Source organism: Dendrobates tinctorius, unplaced genomic scaffold, assembly GCF_039654945.1.
Source record: "Dendrobates tinctorius isolate UK_male_01 unplaced genomic scaffold, ASM3965494v1 ptg000046l, whole genome shotgun sequence".
NCBI classification, from domain to species: Eukaryota; Metazoa; Chordata; class Amphibia; order Anura; family Dendrobatidae; genus Dendrobates; species Dendrobates tinctorius.
The window spans coordinates 75,128,645-75,155,010 of record NW_027361714.1 but is presented as its reverse complement, the minus strand read 5'-3'; the positions used below and the strand labels follow the sequence as shown (position 1 = coordinate 75,155,010).

The 26,366-nt window shown below is 47.3% G+C and overlaps 1 protein-coding gene across 1 annotated transcript in view; it reads right to left on the bottom strand.

Moving 5' to 3' along the window:
* CDK19 (cyclin dependent kinase 19) overlaps positions 1–8,647 on the bottom strand; it is a 394,114-nt gene extending 385,467 nt beyond the window's left edge. Inside the window, exon 1 of the mRNA XM_073576006.1 lies at positions 8,350–8,647. Within this exon, the coding sequence (XP_073432107.1) occupies positions 8,350–8,477 (128 nt within the window). The 5' untranslated portion in view covers positions 8,478–8,647. The remainder of the gene's footprint in view (positions 1–8,349) is intronic.
* Positions 8,648–26,366: the final 17,719 nt, after the last annotated feature.

The window sequence follows — 26,366 nt, the reverse complement described above, 5'->3', positions numbered from 1 at the left end:
ATTCCAGCCAAAAACGTCAAATGGCATTGCTTCCCTTCCGAGCTCTGCCATGTGCCCAAATAGTGGTTTACCCCCACATGTGGGGTATCAGCGTACTCAGGACAAATTGCACAATAACTTTTAGGGTCCTGTTACCCTTGGGAAAATAAAAATTGGGGTGAAAAGATCATTTTTGTGGAAAAAATATGATTTTTTAATTGTACCGCTGTACGTTATAAACTTCTGTAAAGCCCTTGTGGGTTCAAAGTTCTCACCACATATCTAGATAAGTTCCTTGGGGGGTCTAGTTTCCAAAATGGGGTCACTTGTAGGGGGTTTCCACTGTTTAGGTACATCAGGGACTCTCCAAACGTGACATGGCGTCCGATCTGAATTCCAGCCAATTTTGCATTGAAAAAGTCAAACGGCGCTCCTTCTATTCTGAGCTCTGCCATGCACCGAAACAGTCGTTCCCCCACACATATCAGGTATCAGCGTACTCAGGACAAATTGCACAATAACTTTTGCAGTCCAATTTCTCCTGTTACCCTTGGTAAAATAAAAAAAAATTGAACCTGAAGTATTTTTTTTGTGAAAAAAAGTTAGATGTTCATTTTTTTTTTAAATATTCAAAAAAATTCCTGTGACGCACCTAAAGGGTTAATAAACTTCTTGAATGTGGTTTTGAGCACCTTAAGGGGTGCAGTTTTTAGAATGGTGTCACTTTTGGGTATTTTCTATCATATAGACCCCTCAAAGTGACCTCAAATGTGATGTGGTCCTAAAAATAAAATGGTGTTGTAAAAATGAGAAATCGCTGGTCAACTTTTAACCCTTATAACTTCCTAACAAAAAAAAAATGTTGGTTCCAAAATTGTGCTGATGTAAAGTAAACATGTGGGAAATGTTAGTTATCAAGTTTTTTGTGTGCTGTATCTCTGTGATTTAAGGGCAAAAAAATTTAAAGTTGGAAAATTGCGAAATTTTCGCCAAATTTCCGTTTTTCTCACAAATAAACGCAAGTTATTTGAATGAAATTTTACCACTAACATGAAGTACAATATGTCACGAGAAAACAATGTCAGATTCACCGGGATCCATGGAAGCGTTCCAGAGTTATGGCCTCATAAATCTACAGTGGTCAGAATTGTAAAAATTGGCCCGGTCATGAACGTGCAAACCACCCTTGGGGGTGAAGGGGTTAATATGCCTTAAATGCCCTCAATCCAGCGGGCAAGACAAGAAAAACACATTTTATTATACTCCTCTACTGTATGTTCCGGTTCGAGGAGCGTTGCTGATCTTGGTCCGATATTTCCTTTTTTCTTGAGATGCTGTCCTCCTTCTGTGCTTCGTGTGGATGATGCGTCCTGTGTCATCCACACAGTGTCCCCGGCATTGCGCTCCTGCACAAGTGTACTTCTCTGCCCTGACCAGGCAGAAAACTATGCCAGGGACACTGCATCATCCACACAAAGCACAGAAGGAGAACGGCATCACAAGAAGAGAGGAGGCACAAAACAAATTTCTCCAGAGTACACCGTTACCCCATACAGTTGTGGCCAAAAGTATTGACACCCCTGCAATTCTGTCAGATAATACTCAGTTTCTTCCTGAAAATGATTGCAAACACAAATTCTTTGGTATTATTATCTTCATTTAATTTGTCTTAAATGAAAAAACACAAAAGAGTATGAAGCAAAAAGCAAAACATTGATCATTTCACACAAAATTCCAAAAATGGACCAGACAAAAGTATTGGCACCCTCAGCCTAATACTTGGTTGCACAACCTTTAGCCAACATAACTGCGACCAACCGCTTCCGGTAACCATCAATGAGTTTCTTACAATGCTCTGCTGGAATTTTAGACCATTCTTCTTTGGCAAACTGCTCCAGGTCCCTGATATTTGAAGGGTGCCTTATCCAAACTGCCATTTTTAGATCTCTCCACAGGTGTTCTATGGGATTCAGGTCTGAACTCATTGCTGGCCACCTTAGAAGTCTCCAGTGCTTTCTCTCAAACCATTTTCTAGTGCTTTTTGAAGTGTGTTTTGGGTCATTGTCCTGCTGGAAGACCCATGACCTCTGAGGGAGACCCAGCTTTCTCACACTGGTCCCTACATTATGCTGCAAAATTTGTTGGTAGTCTTCAGACTTCATAATGCCATGCACACGGTCAAGCAGTCTAGTGACAGAGGCAGCAAAGCAACCCCAAAACATCAGGGAACCTCCACCATGTTTGACTGTAGGGACCGTGTTCTTTTCTTTGAATGCCTCTTTTTTTCTCCTGCAAACTCTATGTTGATGCCTTTGCCCAAAAAGCTCTACTTTTGTCTCATCTGATCAGAGAACATTCTTCCAAAACGTTTTAGGCTTTTTCAGGTAAGTTTTGGCAAACTCCAGCCTGGCTTTTTTATGTCTCGGGGTAAGAAGTGGGGTCTTCCTGGGTCTCCTACCATACAGCCCCTTTTTATTCAGATGCCGACGGACAGTACGGGTTGACACTGGTGTACCCTGGAACTGCAGGACAGCTTAATCTTGTTTGGATATTAGTCGAGGTTCTTTGTCCAACATCCGCACAATCTTGCATTGAAATCTCTTGTCAATTTTTCTTTTCATCCACATCTAGGGAGGTTAGCCACAGTGCCATGGGCTTTAAACTTCTTGATGACACTGCGCATGGTAGACACAGGAACATTCAGGTCTTTGGAGATGGGCTTGCAGCCTTGAGATTGCTCATGCTTCGTCACAATTTGGTTTCTCAAGTCCTCAGACAGTTCTTTGGTCTTCTTTCATTTCTCCATGCTTGATGTGGTACACACAAGGACACAGGACAGAGGTTGAGTCAACTTTAATCCATGTCAACTGGCTGCAAGTGTGATTTAGTTATTGCCAACATCTGTTAGGTGCCAGAGGTAAGTTACAGGTGCTGTTAATTACACAAATTAGAGAAGCATCACATGATTTTTCGAACAGTGCCAATACTTTTGTCCACCCTCTTTTTTATGTTTGGTGTGGAATTATATCCAATTTGGCTTTAGGACAATTCTTTTTGTGTTTTTTCATTTAAGACAAATTAAATGAAGATAATAATAACAAAGAATTTGTGTTTGCAATCATTTTCAGGAAGAAACTGAGTATTATCTGACAGAATTGCAGGGGTGTCAATACTTTTGGCCACAACTGTATGTGGTGGAAAACTACAGTTTGGAAGGCAGGGCTCGGAATAAAAGAAGCACCATTTGACTTTTGCAGCACTACATTGGCTGGAATAGATAGCAGACGCCATGTCCCGTTTGCAAAGCCCCCGATATGCCTGAACCAGAGGTGGGGAATCTCCGGCCAGCATGCGGCCCGTGGTGACTTTTCATGCGGCCCACGAGCAGGTCCCCGGAGTCAGCAATGCTCAGGCAGCAGCCATATCCTGCCAGCCATTTAACCCCCAAGTGCAAAGTACTCAACGTTCATTACAGAACGCTGCCTGCACACGAATGATGATGTCATTGAGGTTAGTGCCCAATGCTCTCCCGTCCTCCTGTCGCAGAAGAGGAGATGCTGCCAGAGAGTCCAGAGCGATCTCTGTGCCCGCAGCCCCCCCTATGATCTCTGTGCCCCAATATGATCTGTGCCCCCATGTGATCTTTGCACCCCCCAACTATATGCCCCCATGTGATCTGTGGCCCAGCCATCTACCCCACGTGATCTCTGTGGCCCCAGCTATATATCCCCCTGTGATCTCTGTGCCCCATATCTATATGTCCCCTGTGATTGCTGTGCCTCCCAGCTATGTGCGCCCCTGTGATCTCTCTGCCGCCCAGCTATATGCCCCCTCTATGATCTCTGTTCCCCTCAGCTATGTGCACCCATGTGATCTCTGTGGCTCCCGTGATCCCCGTGTTCTCCTGCTATGTACCCCCTGTGATATTTGTGCTCCCATGTGATCTCTGTGCTTCCCAGCTATGTGCCCTCCTGTGATCTCCGCGCCACCACCCGGTGATCTCTGTGCTCTCCAGCTATGTGCCCCCCCGTGATCTTTGTGCCTCCCCTGGGATCTTCGTGCCACCCCCAGTACTGCATATCCCCACCAGGGCTGTATGTGCCCCCAAGTGATATGCATATTCTCCAGTGCTGCATTTACCCCAGAAGTACTGTATATCCCCCACACCTTGATGTATATGGCCCCCAGTGGTGTATATAGCCTCCACTGATGTACGTGACCACACCAGTATATTCCCCCCATTGACATATATACCCACAGTGCTGTCTGTGCTTCCTAGTGATGTATATAGCCCCTCAGTGATGTCTACTCCAGCCTCCCCGTTGATGAATATGTCCCAGCATATCCTGTGATGTCTATGCCCCCCAGCCCCTCCTGTAATTTATATGACCCTAGAGTCTCCTGTGTAAAGCAGTCCCAGCGTCTCGTATGTGATGTATATACAGCAGTCCCAGCTTCTTCTATGGCATGTATATACAGCAGTCCCAGTGTCTATTGTGTGATGTATATACAGCAGTCCCAGTGTCCTCTATGTGATGTATAGACAGCAGTCCCAGCGTCTCCTATGTAATGTATAGAAAGCAGTCGCAGTGTCTCCTATGTTATGCTTATACAGCTATCTCAGCGTCTCCTACGTGATGTATATACAGTAGTCCCAGCGTCTCCTATGTGATCTATAGGATTTACAAAACTTATTAGGACAAAAAGTTGACTGCTCTCCTGGCCAACACAAACCTGGAAAAGCAGCTGTGACAAGCAATATGGTCAGTATCACCTAACATCACAGCTGCACCAAAGAGAAGTAGCTCCAGCCGTCACATTAAGGGTGAGTTACCGTAATTGTTTAACTAAATATACCGGGGTAATTTTCAAGGTGATCATTTTTGTGTGGCCCCCGAATGATGGTAGAAATTTCCAAATGGCCCCTGGCTGGAAAAAGGTTTCCCACCCCTGGCCTAAACAGTGGAAACCCCCCACTTGGAGGATAGGAGAAAATATGTGTAAGTGGGTTAAGAGCGGCTCAGGGATAGGAAACAAAGGGTGGTTATTAATGGAGCACACTCGGACTGGGTCGCAGTTAGCAGTGGGGTACCGCAGGGGTTGGTTGATGTTGGGCCCACTTCTTTTTAACATGTTTATTAATGACCTTGTGTAGGGGGCATAGATAGTAGAATTTCAATATTGCAGATGACACTAAACTCTGCAGGGTAATCAATACAAAGGAGGACAATTTTATATTACAGGGGGATTTATGTAAACTAGAAGCTTGGGCTGATAAATGGCAAATGAGCTTTAATAGGGATAAATGTAAGGTCATGCACTTGGGTAGAACGAACAAGATGTATAATTATGTGCTTAATTGTAAAACACTGGGCAAAACGGTCACTGAAAAAGACCTGGGTGTATGGGTGGTCAACAAACTCACATTTAGTGGCCAGTGTCAGGCAGCTGCTGCAAAGGCAAATAAAATAATGGGATGCATTAAAAGAGGCATAGATGCTCATGAGGAGAACATACCATATTTTTCAGACCATAAGACCCGGACCATAAGACATACCCCAAATTCTGAGGTGGAAAACAGCAGAAAAAAGGTTTTCATGAGATGGGGGGTCCGTCTTTTTGTCCGAATTTAAGGTATCTTTCCTGAGGGCCGGTGGTGGTACAGTGGGGTCACAGGAGTCATCGTCCATTCCTCAGGAAGCCAGCGGCGGCAGAAGTGGGGCAATGCTGCAGTCCCGGGGTGCGATACTACGGGTCTGGTGTCGGCGGTGAGGCAGCGCACCGGAGCAGGGTCCCTTCCTCAGGATGCTGGCGGCAGGAATGTGTCCACGGCGAGCGCATCACCGGTTTCCCTGCGGCCAACTTCCTGAAGCCGTGGGACGCCGAGGCTTCATAAAATGTTGCCGGAGGCTGCGAGATTGGACATCTCGGCTGCCATTTTCCTGAAGCCGATTGCCGAGATCTCAATCTGCGCACGCGTGGCCCGCGGCTTCAGGAAGATGACCGCAGGGAAACTGGTTATGCACTCACCATGGACACCAGACAGCAGTGTGGACACATTTCTGCAGCTGGCATCCTGAGGAAGGGACCCTGCTCAGGTGCACTCCACACTGCAGCGGCATCGCCAAAACTCTGCCGCCGCCACCAGTTCTGCTGCCCCAACCCCCCGGTAAGCCTGCGTTCACACCATAAGATGCAACCACCATTTTCCTCCCAAATATTTGGGGAAAAAAGTGCGTCTTATGGTGCGAAAAATACGGTATATTCGAGAGGTATGGTGGTGGGGAATGTAGTGTCTGCCAGCTTCCAGTCTGACTGACTGGTCACTCATGATTTAGTAACCTGTCAGTCATAAAAAGGAGGCAGCCAGTGGGTTGGAAGTTTAGGAGAGGGGGCAGGAGAGCTGTTTGTGCAGTGCCCACCCCACTACACTTGCAACTCATTATCATTCAGTTTCAACTATGGATTTCTGTAAAACAGGAAAATTAATTTCTGCAAGAAAGTTAAAGGGGTTGTCCACTACTAAGACAACCCCTTCTTAAACACGGTCTATACTCACCTCCTGTGCCGGCACCCACTCTCCCTGTGGCTGCTCCCTGACTTCTTCTTCATGTTCAGCATGACCAAAGGTGGAGACAGTGACGCCAGCACTGATTGGGTGCCTGGCGTCACGCATCATTCCACCGCATCACAGCCCCGGGACCACCAGTGCCGACATTAATCAGTCTAATGGCTTGTGCACACGACTGGATTGTCGGTCTGAGCGCAATCTGGCAAAACACCAGATCGCACTCAAATCAATTTTATTCTATGGCGTCGTGCACACGTCTGATATTTTGCTTGGACAGAGTCTGTCCAAGGAAAAAATGTCTGTTTGATCCAATATTTAGAAAGCACTTGGTTATGCAAGTCAAGCAGTGCATGGAAAACAACAGACTGCACCCGAGTGACATCTGAGTGCAGTGTAATCTATGCAGACTCACAGAATGGAGATAAATTTTTTTTCTCCCATCTTCTCCTCATCCGTTAGAATCGAATACATGGACAAATGCTCCTACCCTTAAGGCTGTGTGCCCACATTGCGCTTTTGCCGCTGCGGAAACGCTTAAAAAAACGCAGTCCCATGCAATCCTATGGGATTCCGCAGTTGCTGTGCCCATGCTGTGGATTTTACCGCTGCGGAATCGCATAGCGGTAAAATCCGCAAGCATGTCCATTATTTCTGCGGAATCGCGGCGATTCCACTACCATAGGATTGCATTGAAACGCTCACTTTATGCAAGTGGCTATGCCCACCATGTGTGAAGTGAGCGCTTCATGTGCGGATGGTACCCAGGGCATAGGCAGCATCAATAGTAAAAAGTTGGTCACACTTGTCAAGCACTATGCTTGATTAGTGTGACCAACCTGTCAATCACTTTTCCAAGCCATGCTTCAAATCACTTGTGTTTTGCGGGAAACGCATGCGAATTCTGCATGCGTTTTACCCGCGGCAGGGAGTTGCGGAAATACAGCATTTCTGCAACGTGGGCGCATAGCCTAGAGCGCCTTTACATGTCATTAGTTGGGGAACAAAATCCTGCTGACAGGTTCCGTATCCGGATCTGTGCCATATAAAAACGCAATGTATATCCAAAGTTTCCTATTTGTAGCTTTAGGCTAGGTCTGCACAACACTAAAATCGCAGCGCTGCCACATCTGATGACGTCCTATGGTGTGACATTGCAACCTTTGGCGCCTGTGCCTCAAAATCGCAAAGGTTTCTAAACGTGTCGGACTTTTTGTCGCTGGTCGCAAGTCGTACTCAGCTCACGTGCCATAGACTTCAATGCAAGACACATGCGGCTTATCTGCAGATTTTCTAGCAGACAAGTTGCACGACACGACGTAGTGCAGCCGCGTGCGACCTGCAATGTCCTCGGCTGTGACCCCAGGGTCGCCTCTCCTGCACACTCTGTAGAGCTCAGCTCTTCCCTTCCTAACCCTGAAGAATGGGTGACATGAGCTTGGAAACATTTCCTCTAACTTGTTCCGTCTGTGACCACCACAACACATGGGAGAGGGCGGCTCCCAGCAGGAGGCGGGCACAAGGCTGGCTTACCCCAACATAAACAGTTGGAGCCTGCTCTCCCCCCTCCCCCAGCAGCAGCATCCCGGGCGTGTGCAGAGGAGGAGGGCGCTACCAGCAGCGCAGCACACGAGCGCAGCATCCCCATCAATAACTGACAGCCGCCGTCCCATCTCTGTACATGTCCCCGCACACACAAAGGGCGCTGTGCACACTGCCGCGCTATTACTCCGGCACTGATGAGGTAGCCAGTGAGAGCGGGCACACGCCCCTCTGCCCTCCCTCCAACCCGTGCCACTCACCCATCTTTCCTCTTGGCTTTGTAAACATGCCCATAGGTTCCACGACCCACTTTGCAACCTTCATATTCAAAGAGATCCTCCACCCGCTCCCGCTCGGCAGACAGCTTGCTCTTAAACTCGTAATCCATCCTCCTGGGCCAAACAGTGTTTAACCCATCAATGCGCGGCCGCCGGGGCTGGCATGTAATCACTAGGCAGCTCTGCCTCCACCATTTCCTTCTCCTATGCACCTAGACGCATGCCATGTACTTTTGCAGGCACAGCGCCCCCTGTCTTTACTTTCTCTTTTGGTGAACTAGGCTCCAGGATACATTGGGTTACTGGCCGCCTACAGCCGCCTGGCTTCTTGCTCTTTGGGCGGGAGCTCTCTGTGAGGAAAACATTTGTGACTAGCGCTGGTGCGTCGTCCCTCAGTATGAGGAGACAGGAATCCCCGACTAGTATGGAAGGTCGTCTGTAGTAGGCGACCATATCTCCAGAAATGCAGCAGTCCCTATATTAGTATGAAAGGGGGTCTTAGTAGACAACCATATCTTCTGCTGAAATGCAGAATTCCCTACACGGGTATGGAAGGTTGTCTGTCATAGGCAACTGTGATGCAGCTGTGTTCACACAGTGCGGTAAAGAGGCAGGGACCTATAGTGCAACGTAAAAGTCTATATTTTCAAAACTCACAAAATAAAGGCAAACATCCTCCGGATTGCAGGCGGCTCATCAAATACAGTCCGTACCAAACCCGTAAGGCTATGTGCACACGTTGCGGATTTGCTTGCAGACATTTTTGGGCGGTTTCTGCATCTCTTGGCAGGAAACGCAGTGGAAAATCCTCGCGTTGCTTATGTGTTTTTGTTGCGGTTTTGTAAATCCGTAGAGCTAAATAAAGATATATTATTTTAAAAACAAACAAAAGAATTGTGATGTCGTTTCCTTGTTCAACCTCTTCTTTTTCATTCTCCATTGAAGACCGTAATAGCATTACATACCATGTTCAAATTTATAATGTTTACACACAGAAAACAAATATAAGTGAATATATATAATATGTAATGCCAAGCCCAAGGTTTAGTAATGAACAGGTGTCAGCCAGATACCCTCATTAAGAAAGCAGTACATAAAGAGTTAAATAAAAACACACACACGAAATCTGCGTGAAACGCAATATCTTTTTATTTTTTAGAAATTGCGTGGGCTCCCGCATAATTTTCATAACAAGCAGAGGGAAAGCCGACTGCTGATGTTAATATTCTGGGAAGGAGCCAATAGCCATAAAAGTTCCCAGGCTATTGATATCAGCTCACAGCTGATTGCTTAGCCTTTACTGGCTAGTTTACAGGGGAACCCCAGAAAAAATTGACATCGGGCCCCCCTATGCAATCGAACCAGCAAAGGCTAGGCAGACAGCTGCAGGCTGATATTAGTAGCCTGGGAAGGGGCCATGGATATTGGCACCCCCAGGCTAAAAACATCAGTTTTCAGCCGCCCCAGAAATGGCGCGTCTTATAGATGCGCCAATTCTAGCTAGCACTTAGGGCTAATTTTCACTTGCGAGAAACTCGCACGATTCTCGTGCAAGTCTGTCGCGTGAAAAACTTGCACTCGGACCGGAGCGTGCGGCTACATGTATTTCTATGCAGCCACACGCTCTGGTCCCAGTGCTGGTGGCTGTGCCAGGTTTTCATGGGAGAGACTTGCACGAGAATCTCTCGCAAGTCAGTATGAGCCCATAGCCTCGCTCTTCCCACTTGCCCTGTAGCGGTGGCAAGTGGGGTAATATTTGTGGAGTTGATGTCACCTTTGTATTGTCAGATGACATCAAGCCCACAGGTTAGTAATGGAGAGGCATCTACAGTATAAGACACCTATCCACTACTAATCCTATAGTTATACGGTAAATAAACACACAGCAAGAATAAAGTCTTTTATTTGAAATAATCACACAGAAGTCTTTATTGAATCTTAATTAACCATACTTACTGAACGCCTAATACCCGACGCCCTTGTATCCTGCAACAAAAATAAAATAAACCAACATATAATACTATCCTGTCCAATGTAGTCCATTTAAGGCCGGGGTCACACTGGCGAGGAATACGGCTGAGTGAGAGGGGTTAAAAGCACGCATTAGACACGGACCAATGATTCTCTATGGGGTCCCTCGCACCAGCCGTATATTTCTCATCCGTATTCTACGCTCCGTGACAATCGCAGCATGCTGCGATTGTCAGCGTACTACGGCCGTAGTACGCCAATGCAAGTCTATGGGTGCGCAAAAAATACGGATTACACACGGACCACACGTGTGACCTGCGAGAAATACGCACCCGGTGTCTTTTAGCAAAGCCGGCAATTCAGTGCGCTATACAGTAAACTCACACTGACAGGTTTAATAAAGAAACGAAAGAATAGATATAGACACATAGAATACATATATATATATATAAATATATATATATGCATTCTATGTGTCTATATCTATTCTTTCATTTCTTTATTAAAACTGTCATAGGGCTCCATTATATGTCCATTTTGCAAGCCTGCGAGAAAATCTCGCCATACGGATTACATACAGATGCTGACATGCGCAAAATACGCGACCACACCTTGATTACGGATGACATACGGAGCACTATTTAGGGGTCTGTCATCCGTATTACGCATGTAAAATACTGACCGTATTTTGCGTCGGTTAGTGTGACCCCGGCCTTATACCAAGAGTCACACGGCAATCTCATGGGTAGAACAGTCACATCAGGAGATGTGACTGCTTTAGATATACTGACAGGAGGTAAATTGTCCTGCAGTGTATCACTGTGCTGCTGTGAGAGTTCACCAGAGTTCCTCAGCTCCGGTGCTCTCACGGCACTACCACTGTGTGAGAACTTTCTCACGCAGCGGTGCAGTAAGTGAGAGCACCGGAACTGAGGAACTCTGGTGAACTCTCACTGCGGCTCAGTGAAACACTGCAGGAGTGATTACCTCCTGTTAGTGTTTCGCCGGCGGCCGGGTGATATCAACGTGGGACACTTGGTATTAAATGAACTACAGCAGACAGGGAGTATACGTTGGTTTATTATTTTTGATTGCTTGCAGGAGATGCGGGCGTTGGGGATTAGGTGTTCGGTGAGTATGAATATTGTATATGAATATGTATGGGATTATGTCAATGCTTTGATTTTTTGTACAATTGAACTTAGGTGCTGGATGATGAGACTATTCTCCCATCATCGGCTCATGCTGTCTCTGTTATATGTGACAGCAGACATAGCCGGTTGGAAGTAGTAGTCCCATCAGACAACGCCTAAGTAGAATCACTATGGGATATTTGTCACATGGGTACACACCCACACACACCCGCAGAGAGACACGCACATATTCTCCGCTCACAGACATATTCTCCGCCCTGTGAGACAGTGACCGACATTGTTGTAAATGGTCGGTATATGTCGCAGAGAAGGAGATCCTCTGCACTGTAAGCCTGGAAATGTTGCTCTGGGACCTGTAGTTCCATGAGCCTTGTTTTTGTTTATACTAGGGGGCATTACAGGGTTAGCCTGAGAGTGGGGCGGGACTAACTAACCACACGCCTCCCACCTATAGGGGTGGTTTCAGCTACATTACGTGTCCATGGTTTAGGTCACATGGTCTAGGTTGTAAGGTCCTGTATGAGGTCAGGCCTGTGTGTTGGAAGGTCCTATGAGTGGACGGACTTCCTGAAGAGCACATGGTGAGGCCGTGTACCTGGAAGGTCTCTGTGTTGGAAGGTCCTGTGTGTGTGTACTGGATTCCTGAATAGCACATGGAGAGACCGTGGACCTGGATGGTCGCTGTGTTGGAAGTTCCTAAGGGTGGACTCGCAGAGTCTGTAATGGCACTGCGATGGGGAAGCTCCAGACCTTCTGTCTGGACTGTCAGGGATACCCTTGTCCCAAGGCATAGGATGAGACAGAGATCCCAGTAAAGCAGCTTCCCCAGATGTCAGGACTGACGAGGAGTCAGCATGTGGAGCAGTAGCTCCTGTAAGGTAACTCCAGACAAGGGGGTTATAGTAAGGGCACACAAGTATCGGCCATTGGAACAGACTGTTGGTGCTTGTTATGCTCCATGTGTAACAACCCTGTTGGCATCACTGCATGGCCACCCATCCCCCACTCTCCAACTTACTGCTCCAGGTCATGCTGTGATTTCTGTCTGCTGCCAGCTCCATGCTCTGTGCCTCTTGCTTCCTGTCTGCTCTCTGCATGCTTCCTGGCTGTGTGCATAGGGGGGCAGCGCCAGAACTCTCTGCTTCTTATAGAGTCTGGGTGCACCTGTCTAATGTGTCCATGACCAATTACCAAGAGGCCTCTAGTATGCAGGACAGCTCTACCCTGTGGACCCTGCTTGTGCAATGTGTCAACTCAGTTTCTTGCTGCTGAGTAAGCCAGGCCCTGTCCTATGTCTCGCCTTCTCTGGAGGCTTTACTCCTAGCTTTGCTTTGTACTTGTCTGTCTATCCTCCAGGAGGCTGTATATCCTGGACTCTGTGCTATTGCTCCTAGCCTTGCCTTGTACCTGTACAGTGGGGCAAAAAATTATTTAGTCAGTCAGCAATAGTGCAAGTTCCACCACTTAAAAAGATGAGAGGCGTCTGTAATTTACATCATAGGTAGACCTCAACTATGGGAGACAAACTGAGAAAAAAAAATCCAGAAAATCACATTGTCTGTTTTTTTTTTCATTTTATTTGCATATTATGGTGGAAAATAAGTATTTGGTCAGAAACAAAATTTCATCTCAATACTTTGTGATATATCCTTTGTTGGCAATGACAGAGGTCAAACGTTTTCTGTAAGTCTTCACAAGGTTGCCACACACTGTTGTTGGTATGTTGGCCCATTCCTCCATGCAGATCTCCTCTAGAGCAGTGATGTTTTTGGCTTTTCGCTTGGCAACACGGACTTTCAACTCCCTCCAAAGGTTTTCTATAGCGTTGAGATCTGGAGACTGGCTAGGCCACTCCAGGACCTTGAAATGCTTCTTACGAAGCCACTCCTTCGTTGCCCTGGTGGTGTGCTTTGGATCATTGTCATGTTGAAAGACCCAGCCACGTTTCATCTTCAATGCCCTTGCTGATGGAAGGAGGTTTGCACTCAAAATCTCACGATACATGGCCCCATTCATTCTTTCATGTACCCGGATCAGTCATCCTGGCCCCTTTGCAGAGAAACAGCCCCAAAGCATGATGTTTCCACCACCATGCTTTACAGTAGGTATGGTGTTTGATGGATGCAACTCAGTATTCTTTTTCCTCCAAACACGACAAGTTGTGTTTCTACCAAACAGTTCCAGTTTGATTTCATCAGACCATAGGACATTCTCCCAAAACTCCTCTGGATCATCCAAATGCTCTCTAGCAAACTTCAGACGGGCCCGGACATGTACAGGCTTAAGCAGTGGGACACGTCTGGCACTGCAGGATCTGAGTCCATGGTGGCGTAGTGTGTTACTTATGGTAGGCCTTGTTACATTGGTCCCAGCTCTCTGCAGTTCATTCACTAGGTCCCCCCGCGTGGTTCTGGGATTTTTGCTCACCGTTCTTGTGATCATTCTGACCCCACGGGGTGGGATTTTGCGTGGAGCACCAGATCGAGGGAGATTATCAGTGGTCTTGTATGTCTTCCATTTTCTAATTATTGCTCCCACAGTTGATTTCTTCACTCCAAGCTGGTTGGCTATTGCAGATTCAGTCTTCCCAGCCTGGTGCAGGGCTACAATTTTGTTTCTGGTGTCCTTTGACAGCTCTTTGGTCTTCACCATAGTGGAGTTTGGAGTCAGACTGTTTGAGGGTGTGCACAGGTGTCTTTTTATACTGATAACAAGTTTAAACAGGTGCCATTACTACAGGTAATGAGTGGAGGAAAGAGGAGACTCTTAAAGAAGAAGTTACAGGTCTGTGAGAGCCAGAAATCTTGATTGCTTGTTTCTGACCAAATACTTATTTTCCACCATAATATGCAAATAAAATGAAAAAAAAAACAATGTGATTTTCTGGATTTTTTTTTCTCAGTTTGTCTCCCATAGTTGAGGTCTACCTATGATATAAATTACAGACGCCTCTCATCTTTTTAAGTGGTGGAACTTGCACTATTGCTGACTGACTAAATACTTTTTTTCCCCACTGTATATACCCTGGTTCCTGTATCTTTGTTCCCGTACCTTGTCTCGTACCATTACCATGTGTGAACTCATTCCTACCTCTGTCCCTTTGTCTCCTCGTCTGTGGCTACTTTCCCTGCTGTGTCTATCCTTGGGTCCTTTCCGTCTGCCAGTGCTCCGCCCTCTTGAAGCTCTGCCTGCTCAATATTCTTGTGACTCTGCCTGTGCCCCGTACTCTTGCAGCTAAGCCTATGCTCTGCACTCTTGCGGCTCTGCCTGCTCAGTACTCTTGTGACTCTGCCTGTGCTCCGTACTGTTGCAGCTCTGCTTATGCTCCGCACTCTTGCGGCTCTGCCTGCTCAGTACTCTTGTGACTCCGCCTGTGCTCCATACTCTTGCAGCTCTGCTTATGCTCTGCACTCTTGCGGCTCTTCCTGCTCATTCTCTTGTGACTCTGCCTGTGCTCCGTACTCTCGCAGCTCTGCTTATGCTCCGCACTCTTGTGGCTCTGCCTGCTCAGTACTTTTGTGACTCTGCCTGTGCTCCGCACTCCTGCGGTTTTGCTTCGCTCTGGTTCTGCTGCTGCAGAACCTCTTGCTGCTCTACAGCTCTTCTCCGCAGTCTTGCGGTTCTCCTCTTGTGTGAACAGGTCCAAACCTGTTCCTCCATACACCATTCCTTCCTGCCTGTACTATTACCTGCACCCGCTGTGTGAACAGGACCCTACCTAATCCATACACCACTCCTGCCTGCCCTGTGTCTCAGCCGTGCCTACTTGTCTGAGTATCAGCCATGCTCATCTGCCAGTAGTGCCTGTTGCCCACACCTGTCCTAGTGTTCCTGTTCCCCAAGTGGGATCAGCAGCCACAGCCAGACACCGCCCTGGAGTGGCACCTGGCAGCTGCCTGCCTGACCTCACCATCAGATGCTCCAGTGAAAACGTCTTGTATAATTATTTTTAATATATTTGTGTTGTGCAATCATGTTTGTAACCCCTTAATCCCCGGAGTTTTTTTCGCTCCCCTTTTTCCCGGAGCCATAACTTTTTTATTTTTTACCGTCAATATGGCCACATGAGGGCTTGTTTTTGTGAGACGAGTTGTACTTTTGAACGACACCATTGGATTTGCCATGTTTTGCACTAGAAAACGGGAAAAAAATTCCAAGTGCGGTGAAATTGCAAAAAAAGTGCAATTCCACGCTTGTTTTTTGTTTGGCCTTTTTGCTAGGTTAACGAAATGCTAAAACTAACCTGCCATTATGATTCTCCAAGTCATTACAAGTTCATGGACACCAAACATGTCTAGGTTCTTTTTTATCTAAGTGGTGAAAAAATATTCCAAACTTTGTTTTAAAAAAAAAAAGGCATAATTTTCCTATACCTGTAGCGTTTCCATTTTTCGTGATCTCGGGTTGGGTGAGGGCTTATTTTTGTGTGGTGAGCTGATGTTTTTAATGACACGATTTTGGCGCAGATACATTCTTTTAATCTCACGTTATTGCATTTTAATGCAGTGTCGCAGCCACCAAAAAATGTAATTCTGGCGTTTTGACTTTTTTCTCGCTACACCATTTAGCGATCAGGTTAATTCTCTTTTTTAATTGATAGATCGGCCGATTCTGAACATAGTGATACCAAATATGTGTAGGTTTGATTTTATTTTTATTGTTTTGAAGGGGGGTGATTTGAACTTTTATTTTTTTTTTTTTTTTATATATTTAAAAACATTTTTCTTTAATTATTGGCATGCTTCAATAGTCTCCATGGGAGACTAGAAGCTGCCACAACCCAATCGGCTCTGCTACATAGAGGCGATGATCAGATCGCCTCTATATAGCAGATTTACTCACTTGCTATGAGCGCCGACCACTGGTGGCACTAACAGCAAGCCAGCAGGCCGATCACGTGACGCGGGCCATTGGGATGCGGATTTCCGGCGTGATTGCCGGAAGCGCTTGTTAAATGCCGCTGTCAGAGTTTGACAGCGGCATTTAACTGGTTCATAGAGCGGGTGGATCGCGATTCCTCCCGCAGCTATTGCGGGCACATGTCAGCTTTTCAAAACAGCTGACATGTCCCGGAAAAGATGTGGGCTCACCGCTGGAGCCCACTTCAAAGGGAGGGAGTCTGACATCGGCGTACTACTACGTCCGATGTCGGAAAGGGGTTAATCTATATATATAATTGCCTTAAATTGTCTGTCATCCACTTCCATCTGGATGTCCCCGAATCCCACAATCCACTGCGCTGACCGGAAGTACGCCGACCGCCATATTGAAATACTCAAATGATGGGTATTTGAATATGGCACCCACTGGTGGTACCAGGCCCTTCCACAGTACCACCAGTGGGACATCGCTGGGACCCCCCACTGCCGCCGGACCCCCCGACGGACCCGCCGCTGCCTGCCCACCCACCTGTGTCACAGCTGGCAGCAAAGACCTCGGTTTGTGGCCTGTGCACAGGCCCCAAGCCGTGGTCTTTCCTGGTGGCTCGCCCCGCCAGGACCCCCCGCCGGACCCGCCGCTACCTGCCCACCCACCTCTGTCACAGCCAGCAGGAAAGACCACGGCTTGCAGCCTGCCACCGCTGAACCTCCCACCACCACCGCTGCTGGCCACGCCGCCGGACCCCCCAGCCGGACCCGCTGCTACCTGCCCACCATGTACATACACACACGTACACACACACACATGTACACACATGTACACACACACACATGTACGTACACACATGTACGTACACACACATACGTACACACACATGTATGTACACACACACGTATGTACACACACGTACATATACACACATACACACACACGTACTCACACACACATACGTACACACGTATGTACACATACATGTATGTACACAGATACACGTACGTACACACACATACACACACACGTACTCACGTACTCACATACACACACGTATTCACATACACACATGTATTCACACACACACATATTCACATACACACATGTACTCACACACACACGTACTCACATACACACACACGTACTCACATACACACACATGTACACATACACACACATGTACACATGCACACACATGTACACATACACACACACATACACACACACGTATTCACATACATACACACGTATTCACGTACATACACACACGTATTCACATATACACACACACTCACATACACACACACACGTACTTACATCTCCAGCACAGGCCGCAAACCACCCTCTTTCCTGCTGGCTGTGACTGCACGAAGGTGGGTAGGCAGGCAGCTGCGGGACACACACACGTACGTAAACACACACACATGTACACACACACAAGTACTCACACACACATGTACACACACACAAGTACTCATACAAACACACCCCACACACACTTCCCTCCCGATGCGATAGCATTGTGCACACCTCTAGTTAATATATAATAAAGTTTAACCATTATATACTTATTATGGTGGATACTTTCTTTCTTTTTTGGATTTGTCTTTGTATTTTTGTATTTACATTATAGACTAATTTATCTTTACATGTGGGATTTCTTTTCTATATAGGTTTTGTTTGCATGTGATGTTTTGACCTGGTCAAATAGCTTGACCATATCCACTCTTAAGGCCCCGTCACACACAGCAATCTTGCTAGCGAGATCGCTGATTTTGTGACACCACAACGATCTCACCAGCGAGATCGCTGTGTGTGACGATGATCATCGACCGGCCCCCCTGCTGGGTATCGCTGATCGTGCACTACCATGCACGGCTGTTTTTTCATCGTTGCTTTCCCGCTGGCCAGCGCGCATCGCTGCATGTGGCAGTGGGAGCCAACGATCAGTGAGGATCCCAGCGCTCTAAGCAGGCGCTGGGAGCTGGTATCTAAGGTAAATATCGGGTTACTAAGTGACGCGCGTCATTTAGTAACCCGATGTGTACCTTAGAAACCTGCGTGCTCGCAGCTCCCGGCGCAAGCATGCAGGTTTCTAAGGTACACATCGGGTTACTAAGTGACGCTCGCCGCTTAGTAACCCGATATATACCTTAGAAACCAGCGTCGTAGCTGGTGCTGATCGCTGGTGAAGCTGCCTATTTGGCAGCTCACCAGCGATCATGTAGCGATGCACCAGCGATCCTGACAAGGTCGTATCATTGTCGGGATTGCTGGTGCATCATTTAGTGTAACGAGGCCTTTACTTTTCTTTTGGGTTGCAACCACAGATGTAGCTGTGATTACAATGCACTCAAGCGGGTTCAGTATGCTTCTAAGCACATTCTAGGAGATACAAAACAACCATCTCATATAATTCCCCTCACTGTCTCACATATCCCCCTCTGTTCAAATTTGTGGGATTTCCCCCTTCTTTTCAAATTTGTGGGGTTGAACAACTGTCACCATACAAGGTGCCCGTGACAGGGCATCTACATCCCCAGCTCAATGTTTTCTCAGAAAAACTGAAATTTTGTAAAGACAGAGACAATCTGGTGACTTGAGCATTCGTCTTCTTAGCTTTTCGCATCCAGACCAAGGGTGAATGGTCCGTTACCTAACAAAACTGTCGTCCGAACAAATAAATAATGTAGGGACTCCAAGGGCCACTTAATGACTAAGCAATCCTTCACTACTGTATAATTTTTTTTCTACCTTGCTAAGTTTCCTGCTCAAGTAGGTGACCTTGTGTTCTTCTCCAGTGACCTTCTGTGACAGAACCACTCCTAGGCCTTCCTCCAAGGCATCAATTCGTATGGTAAAGCCTTTCTTAAAGTTGGGGCTGGTGAGGACAGGTTCTCCGCACAATGCCATTTTCATGGATTGGAATGCTTTCTCAGTCTCGGAGTTCCACCAAACCAGTACTGATTTTCTTCCCTTTGAGAGATCGGTCAAGGGTGCTGATCTCCCAGTAAAATTAGGTATAAACTATTTGTAGTACCCAATGATGCAGAAGAACACTATTACCTGTTTTGTAGTAAGAGGATGGGGCCGGCCAGTTTTGAATGGCCTCAATTTTGTTTATTTGTGGTTTGATAACCCCATGACTAATCACGTACCCCAAGTACCAGGCTTCTTCGAGACCTAACGTACATTTTGTGGGAAAGAAGATGACGGCACTCCAAAAGTGAAAAAATGAAAAAAGTTTATTTTGGCAAATGAAGCCATATTAAAAACAAGAAGCCTGACACGCTTTAAGTGCGTCAAATGCACTCTTAGTCATAGGATACAAAAACATACAATGAGAAAAATATATATACAAAAAAACAATCAAAATACAACAATCATTAATTACATGTGTGCAAGGTGTGGTTGCTGAAAACTCTGAAAAGAAAAAAAACATTCTAATGAGTATAGAACAAGCCATTTTTAGAATACATACATTGTTCTGCCTTCTTCCACGTATGACGCTGTGTGGATTCCAGCATACAACTTAATCTTTCATCCACTCCCAGAAACAAGACTGTATGGGTGCTTAAGTCTATTACTTATTGGGATGATATGGACAACAATGGGAGATGATAACAGATGGTATAGTAGAACACAGTAGTAGATGAGATCAGGAGTTGTTGTATAAAGTGTGGATGATTCAGGTAAAAACTACAAAGACAGATAATACAGCATGTCAGTACTAGTGGACAGTATACAATACATGAATACTGGCAGGTAATAGCAATGCAGGGTATTATCACAACAGTAGCAATGGTACAGGATTCTGTTATCATGCATTATATAAAAGCTGAGCAGTATAACATACATAGCAGCAAAGGAGAAAGAAATATCTAACACAACTAGTGGCTGTAGATGCATAACTAGAGAATGCTTATAACAAACATGCAGTGAAATAACATCACAGGAGCTGAGCATGCATTGCAATCATCATGGAGGGCTGCATTATCGCTTCTAAGACTTATGCATAACTCATAATTGCATTATCTTACCAGAATCCGCTTGTTATAGCAATGGTTTTGCAAAGAGCTGAGCTGAGCAGGTGTCAGCTACTCCGGAGACAGCTGGATAATGGTTACATGTTGTTGACCAAGGCAAGTAGAAGGGGGTGGTTCAGAACAGTTAATCATTCAGAGAACAGAAAATTCCAACACATGAATAAAAAGGAGAAGGGCAACTTATGATACCTACTGGCTACAGCTGGAACAGCACCCAAAAATATCTAGCTGTACAGAATGGGCAGAACATACATGCAAGAAATTTAGTGTTCAGTTTTGAGATCCAAAATATTTAGTGCATAAAGAGCTTTATTTATTATTCATTACCTCTTCATATAGAATGAAAATTGTATTTCAAATACAAAAAAACAGAAATATGAGAAGAAATGTCTCTCTGATAGACAAAAAAGTATTCCATTACACCTGAAAAAAGTCAATAAATTGCTCAGGGATACATTTTTTTTATATATATTTATTACTGGATGTACATCCAATACATTGTATTCCACATATTATGCATTGAACACAATATATGACAAAATATGAAATCCAATTTAATAAAGAAGATAATAGTTTTTTAGGAACAAATGAAAAAAAAAAAAATATATTTAGTTTTTTTCTGGAACAAAATTACATTCATTGCACTGATTCCCAGCGCACTTGTAATAACCCAGAGTAAGCCTCCAAGGAAGACACTCTTAATCATAAGGTACAGAGACATGCAATGAAAATACAAACCAATCAAAATATAAAAATCATTGATTATATATATACAAAATGTAGTTGCTGAAAAATCTGGGGGAAAAAAAACTTCCGCTAATAAATATAGAACAAGTCATTTTTAGAATTCATACCTGCAGAAATTTGGTGTTCAATTTTAGAATCCAAAATGCTTCACGCATAAAAAGCATTTTTTGTTTGTAATCCCCTTGAATAGGGTGGGAAATTTTTTCAAAAGCAAAAAATCTAAAGGCGCAAGGTATTTCAGGCTGCACTCCCTTAGTGGAGGCGCCTGATTATCGCGTTTCATATGCTGTATCTAGGCCGCCTCGATGCTGCCATTTCTGTCTTGCACAGCCTGCATCTTAACCCTGTTCTTCTTTCTCTCTCCCAGAGTTGCTCCTGCCCATGTCCTCCTGGTGCCTGCTCTCCGTCTCTCCTCAGTCCAGCAACCATCTCCGCCCTTCGTCTCTCCTCAGTACAGCAACCATCTCCGCCCTCCGTCTCTCCTCAGTCCAGCAAGCATATCCACCCTCCGTCTCTCCTCTGCCCTGTTAACCCTCATCTGGTTCTTACTACCTCCATACTGCCCTCGCTTCTTTCCTGCTCTGTTCCTACCCACTACCATACTCCCAGTTTCACCTCCGCTTCTACGTTCTTTTTCCCTGAGCCGACCCCTGGTATCCGTGGTACTAGAGGTCCCTGAGCTTGCTCCCTAATGATCCCTGTATAGGGGTTGGTCGAACCTGGTGCGCTCGCTTGGGGGGAGGTTCAGTATCACGGTCCAGTGGGTCCACTCTTGGCACTCGCCGCCACCGACATAACAGCATAATCAGGCCATGGACCCCGCCGGGACCGCTGCCCAGAAGGAGATGGTATTTTTGTGAGAGAACCAGACTCGCATCATGTCTTTTATGAAGACAATGGATTCCCGGTTGTCCACCTTACAGGCTGCGGATCCCGGGAATGCCTCCCAGTGTCCTAGCCTCCAACAAGAGCTGGTCCAGCAGTGTGACACCCAGGCTCACATCCTGTCCTATATGGCCTCCGTGGATGACCGCCTGCTTTCCTTGCAGTCGGCCTCCTTGCAGGTATCCTCCCTGGCCTCGGACTCAGCGTCTGCTCCCTCACCCCGTCTTGGTAAACTGCCTCGCTATGGCAGCGACCCCAAGCTGTGCCGGGGTTTTCTCAATCAGTGTCACCTGCACTTTGAGTTGTTGCCCCAGCAGTACTCCACCGACCGGGCTAAGGTGGCAGTTATCGTGTCTCATTTGGAGGGTTAGGCTCTCTCCAGGGTGAATCCTCTTTGAGAACGAGATGACCCCATTGTGTCCAGTATTGTGACCTTTCTGGACACCTTCCGAAGGGTCTTTGACAAGTCTGGCTGGCTCGCCTCCACCAATGAGTCTCTTTTTAGCCTTCACCAGGGCACTCTCACGGTAGGACAATATGCCATACACTTCCGCACCTTGTCCTCTGAGCTGGGATGGAACAACGAGGCCTTGGTAGGGGCCTTTTGGCGAGGACTGTCCAGCAAGATAAAGGACGAGCTCGCTGGATGGGATACCCCGACCACCCTGGAAGACCTCATTTATTCGGTCGTCCATGACAGCACCACCTGAGAGAGGGGATCCGCCCTTCAGGAACAGGAAACCTACAGATACAAAAGGGCGGCACCTCTCCCACGCATCAGTTGGTTTCCTGTTCCTAGAGGACAGGACTTCCTACAGATCGTCTGTCATGGATCATCGAGGATTCCAAGGCAGGCTGACCGACCCAGGTAGCGGGGGGTTCTCCTACCTCGGTCAGCGCGGGGTCCCTGGAAGCGCCATGGTGGGGCCGGGTAGGTCGCCACCGCAGTGGACGGAGCAGGTGGAGCAAGGGGTCCAGTGGACAGCCGTCTCCAGAGTGCCAGCACCAGGTATGTATGCCCCGGGCCCCTCCTGGTGCGTTCCCCCTGGGGTCCGGTCCTCTCCTCGTCCGGGCCGTCATTGGCGCCCGGTCGGCGGGCGTGGGGCGGCGCACGTGGGGGCTGGGGACATTCCGGCCCGGGGGCGCCGTGCCAGCTCCTTTCCACGCGCTCCCGCGGTCTCAGGTGAGCGGCGGGGGTGACGCGGCGGAAGGGGCAGGGCCGGGAATGCCGAAACCGGAAGTCGGGTGCCGGCCGGCTTCCGGTGTGCGCCGCAGATGCGCGCCTGTCCTGGGTCGCGGGCGGCGGCCGGAGTGGGGGGGCCGGGGCACGGGGAGGTCGCGGGAGGGTCCCGGATGGGAGGTGCCACGGCCAGAATCCTGCTGACCCGGACATCAGGAGGCCTTATAAGGCAGGCGGGGATGCTGCTGGGGTGCTTCCGAAGGCCCAGCGATGGATATGACGGAAGCCCCCATAGACCAGCAGGACGAAGCGCAGGAGCGCCCGCAGAAACAGGCCACAGCAAAGCCTCATAAGAGTGGCCAGCAAAAAAAGCAAAGACAAACGAGCGGACAGAGCCGCGGAAGTTCCTCCAGACTAAAGGATCCCCCTGCCTCCCTCCGTGATCCGGGGACGAAAGCTACGGGAAAACAGAAGCACAGGGAATGTGCCCTCTGTAGTTGCCCCTTACCAGATGGCCACCCTAAAAAGTTATGTCAGCCTTGCGTGCGACAGACAGTAGGGGTTGGTAGGGAACGATAGCCCATGGGTAGATTGACTGGCCCTTACACTCTCCCCCGTTTATACAGGTAGCGGAGGAGACGCCTGACTTCACTACAAGCCTGAGGGAGATAATCAGGACAGAGATGAAAGCCCTATCTCAAGGGGAATCTTCTAGGAGAAGAGAGGCTAGTTTTTCAGGCTCGGAGTCCTCGGTCACCTAGGAAAGACGATAACTTCTCAGACTCCCCGGCCTCCTCTTCATCTTCTTCGGATGAAGACTCTAGCTGGTTCTGCTTCCCCTTAGACCAAATGGATAGGCTAGTCAAAGCAATAAGGTCCACCATGGGGGTAGCAGACACAAAGCCGGAACTCTCAGCACAGGACATGATGTTCGGGGGTCTAGATCCCAGGAAGCGCAGAGCTTTTCCATTAAATGATGAAGTCCAGAGTCTGATAGTTAGAGAATGGAAGAGGCCTGAAAAAAGGGGCACCTTGCCACCAGCCTTCAAGTGGAGGTACCTTTTTGATGACCCAGTGGTAAGCAGATGGGATAAGGCCCGAAGCTGGACACGGCAGTAACCAAAGCCACCAAAAAATCCTCCATAACTTTTGATGACATGGCCTCCTTAAAAGATCCGCTGGATAAAAAAGCGGATTCTTTTCTAAAGGGAACATGGGAGATGTCAGCGGGCGCCCTAAGACCAGCGATAGCTGCCACATGTACAGCCAGATCCATGATGGTCTGGCTAGATCAACTGGATTCTCAGCTGAAAGACGGAGCCTCGAGAGCATCCATTCGTAAATCTCTGCCGATCATCCAGAATGCCGCTGCTTTTTTAGCCGATGATTCGGCGGACTCTGCAAGGATGGCGGCTAGAACCGCGGGATTGTCTAATGCAGCTCGAAGGGCGCTCTGGTTAAAATGCTGGCCGGGAGATATTCAGGGCAGATCCCGACTCTGTTCCATCCCATGTGAGGGGAAATATCTATTCGGCCCCGTCCTGGACGAACTATTAGAAAAAGCTGGGAATGATAAAAAGGGAGGGAGGTCCAGCACGCGACACTAAAAAGCCGCCCCAATGACTAGTTGCCCCGGTAGGAGGGAGACTAGCTGCCTTCTACCCAGGCTGGTCGCTGATCTCTAATAGCAACTGGATACTGGGGATAATAGCTGCGGGACTACGACTAGAATTCTCCTGAGTTCCCCAAGATCGATTTAAGGTCACCCCACTCAGGTATTCCACATCAGAAAAAGCTGCCCTGGAGGCCGAGGTTCGTGACCTATGCGACAAGAAGGTCCTAACAGAGGTTCCAGAGGGAGAAAGGGGGAAAGGTTTCTACTCCCCTCTGTTCCTGGTCCGCAAGCCAGACAGCTCCTTTAGGACTATAATAAATCTTAAGGCCCTCAACGAGTTTCAAGTCATACGTCCATTCAAAATGGAAACAATCAATTCAACAATAAAATTGCTGTTTCAAAACTGCTTTATGGTGGTTTTAGATTTAAAAGACGCCTACTACCATATACCCATTCATGCAGCTCATCAGCGTTTCCTCAGAGTGGCGGTTCAGTTAGATGGGTCAGTTCGGCATTTCCAATATGCGGCCCTTCCCTTTGGGGTGGCAGTCGCTCCCCGGGTGTTTACTAAAGTGGTAGCGGAAGTAATGGCCCATCAACGTGAATCAGACATTCTAGTAGTCCCCTATTTGGAGGACTTCCTTATTGTAGGCAAAACGGCGGATCATTGTTTGGAACAGCTACAGAGGCCAATGCCTCCCCTAGAGCGGTTAGGATGGTTGCTGAACATCAAAAAATCTCGGTTACAGCCGATGAGAGTCCAGCAATTCTTAGGCCTAATCCTTGATTCTGAGAAACAGGAATGCCATCTGCCTCGTTCGCCTACACCACCAGGTCCTGAATGCTTCCAAAAACCCCACCATGTCCCTCAGGAAAGCCATGTCCCTTCTAGGTTCTCTCTCATCCTGTATCCTGGCAGTCCAGTGGGCCCATTTTCACGCAAGAAAACTACAGGGCGAAGATTTATTACATCAGAGTCCTTGGGGGTTACTTGGAGGGTCAGCTAACCTTGTCCCGAAACACAAGGGAGAACCTAGAGTGGTGGCTAGACAAGGATAATTTATCCAGAGGGGTACCCTGGGAGTATAACATAACCCGCATAGTCACCACGGATGCTAGCCCTTCCGGTTGGGGGGCTCATATGGGTGAGATTCTGGTCCAGGGTCTATGGGAGCATCATCAGATGGAAATGTCGTCTGACCTGAAAGAATTGACAGCAGTGGAGCAGGCAGCTAAAAAGCTCCTTGTGTATCTACAGGGCCATCACGTATGAGTTTTCTCCGACAATCAGGTCACCGTGGCTTATATCAACCACCAAGGCGGAACCCGTTACAAGCCTCTGATGAATGTGGCAGAGCGTTTGTTCCATCTAGCAGAGCAGCATTTTCTATCTTTGACAGCTCTACATATAAAAGGGAAAGAAAACATCACGGCAGACTTCTTAAGCCACAATCTGCTAAAGCAAGGAGAATGGTCCCTAAAAACCTCTGTCTTCAACCTGATTGTACAAAAATGGGGACAACCAGAGG